This window comes from Pseudoliparis swirei, chromosome 3, assembly GCF_029220125.1.
Source record: "Pseudoliparis swirei isolate HS2019 ecotype Mariana Trench chromosome 3, NWPU_hadal_v1, whole genome shotgun sequence".
Taxonomy (NCBI): domain Eukaryota; kingdom Metazoa; phylum Chordata; class Actinopteri; order Perciformes; family Liparidae; genus Pseudoliparis; species Pseudoliparis swirei.
Genome location: NC_079390.1, coordinates 23,532,465 through 23,534,964, shown reverse-complemented (window position 1 = coordinate 23,534,964; position 2,500 = coordinate 23,532,465). Strand labels below are relative to the sequence as shown.

The window sequence follows — 2,500 nt, the reverse complement described above, 5'->3', positions numbered from 1 at the left end:
GCTGGTTTGTTGGCTCGCTGGTTTGTTGGTTGGTTAGCTGGTTAGTTGGTTGGTTAGCTGGCTGTCTTGTTAGCTGGTTAGTTGGTTAACTGGTTGGTTGATTAACTGGTTGGTTGATTGGTCCATCCAACATTTTGGTCCTAACTGAAATGGTCCCGAGTGAATCCTGCTGACGTTGATGATCCTCTGGTTCTTCCTCCAGCACCGACATGTTTTTTTTTTTTTACCGTTTGACCGAGCCTCTCTCTCTCTCTCTCTCTCTCTCTCTCTCTCTCTCTCTCTCTCTCTCTGTGCAGGTGTTCCGTACCGACTTCATCACGGCCATGAAGCTCCCGGACTCGAACCAGCTCGGCCCAGACGACTTCTACGTGCTCTCGGACCCTTGGAGACAAGAGTGGGAGAAGGGGGTGCAGGTGCCCGCCAGCCTGGAGGCCATCCCGGAGCCCGTGGTCAGGTAGGACGCCGCCGCCGCCGCCGCCGCCGCTCATGCAAGAGTGTTGTTAGCGGTTTTCACCGTGACTCATCACCAGTTGGTGACCTTTGGCTGCAGAGACAAGATGTCGCCATCCAAACACACTGCCGACGTTTCCCACAAAGATTTAGGAAAGGGGTTTATGCGATTTCAACTTTTGTCGAAATCGCATAAATAGTTGAATAGTTGTTTTGGAAAATTGCCAGATTGCCAATGGGCCTGTGTGGAAAAGTGAGATTCCAGCTGGTGGAACCTTCACGATAAAATCTGGTGAAATTGTTGCGAAGGATGTGATAAAAAAGAGCCGGTGCTGAGATACCAGAAGGAAACGTTTACCACCAAAACATGTGTTGTTTTAAAAGATGCACAGCTGCTGTACATTCATCATCATTTTGGAAATGTTCAGAAAAAAGCAACTGAATTGCATAAAAATAACACACCTTTTTCAAAAGTAGTTTACAAGTTCCTTTAAAAAAAAGTGTTTTACACTAAAGCTTATTTAAAAAAATGTATATTTCATGGTTGAGAATGGCTCAAAATGCCATCTACCGCCACGTTGTAAGGAAGTGGGCGTGGTTTCATCTCTCAGACACCTCTGCGTTTTTTGTACACACACACACACACACACACACACACACACACACACACACACACACACATAAGCTGGTAGGCAGATGTGTGCAGATATGCACTTCGACCCACTTAAATTCACTAGATTAGTGTGGGCACGCTCTCTCTCTCTCTCTCTCTCTCTCTTTTTCTTCTTCCCCAGTAAGTTGTTGTGGTTCTTGACAACTGCAGCTGCTTCACATACCGGTGTGGTTTTTGTTTGGCGTTCTAGGAACTAATGAAAATGCTCAGACTGCCTGGTAATGCCTGTCAGTCAGACAAGTCACATTGGGAAGCCACACACACACACGCGTGCATGCATGCACTGGGAGATTTTGTCGAATGTTGCACTTTTTTTTCTTGTTTCCAGAGAAGCAGACGCACAGAAAGCTCACTCTCAGCAAAACAAGTGAATTAAAAGTAAAAGCTTCGTCAACTCAGATTTCATAGCAAAGTGACATTCGGTTGCATTATAAACAAAAAAAAATGCTGAACATGATACTCAAGGCTGGGTAATACTGTGGTGTAATGGTTTTCCAGCTTTGTCAATGGAGGCATTTTGCCTCTTTTTTTCTCTCCCAATCAATTCAAGGACCACAAAAGACTCAGCAAGTTCAAACGCATCGAGAAGTCTTTCAGATTGCTGTTTTAAAGAAACAGAAAGCTGTCTTGCCGTGCTTAATAGCCTAACATAAATACTTTCCAGGATAAAAAACAAGGTCAATCAAATCTAGTGTTGCCCAATAAAATAGCAATGAGGAAACCAGAGAACCTGAAATTAATCATTGACTCTGGAGTGAAAAGGCTTTCATTAGCAATTTATAAAGAGGAATCGAGTAATTGAAGAACAAAAAAGACCAATGCGTAAAGTTCATTAAACTGTCCACCATAGTATAGAAGTCTATGCTTCATGTGTTAAAGCTGCATTCTCTCTACTGTCCACCAGGGGGCGAATCCTCTGGTTGTATAGAAGTCTATGCTTCATGTGTTAAAGCTGCATTCTCTCTACTGTCCACCAGGGGGCGAATCCTCTGGTTGTATAGAAGTCTATGCTTCATGTGTTAAAGCTGCATTCTCTATACTGTCCACCAGGGGGCGACTCCTCTGGTTGTATAGAAGTCTATATCGTGACTCTACTTCTCTTGATGTATTCCCTCAGTAAACATTGTAAACATGAGTTTATGTCTCAGTCTCCAGTTTTAAGTCTTCTTCTATACAGCATGATGTCATCATTTAGTACTTTATGGTCATTTAGAGTCAAACAGACCATAAAGCAGGGGACGCTTTAGGGGCGGGGCTTACTGTGATTGACAGTTGACCATCACTGTGTTATTTGGTCCGGGAGTTGTCCGTGTTTTCGTCTTTAAAACATAAACCTGTGTTTTCGGTTCATGGAAGTTAATTGGAACACTTTTGGTC

The 2,500-nt window shown here is 43.6% G+C and overlaps 1 protein-coding gene across 1 annotated transcript in view; it reads left to right on the top strand.

Annotated features, from left to right (window-relative positions):
* jade2 (jade family PHD finger 2) overlaps positions 1-2,500 on the top strand; it is a 344,631-nt gene that overhangs the window by 264,052 nt on the left and 78,079 nt on the right. Inside the window, exon 5 of the mRNA XM_056411448.1 lies at positions 297-454. Coding sequence (XP_056267423.1) covers positions 297-454 — 158 coding nt within the window. The remainder of the gene's footprint in view (positions 1-296; positions 455-2,500) is intronic.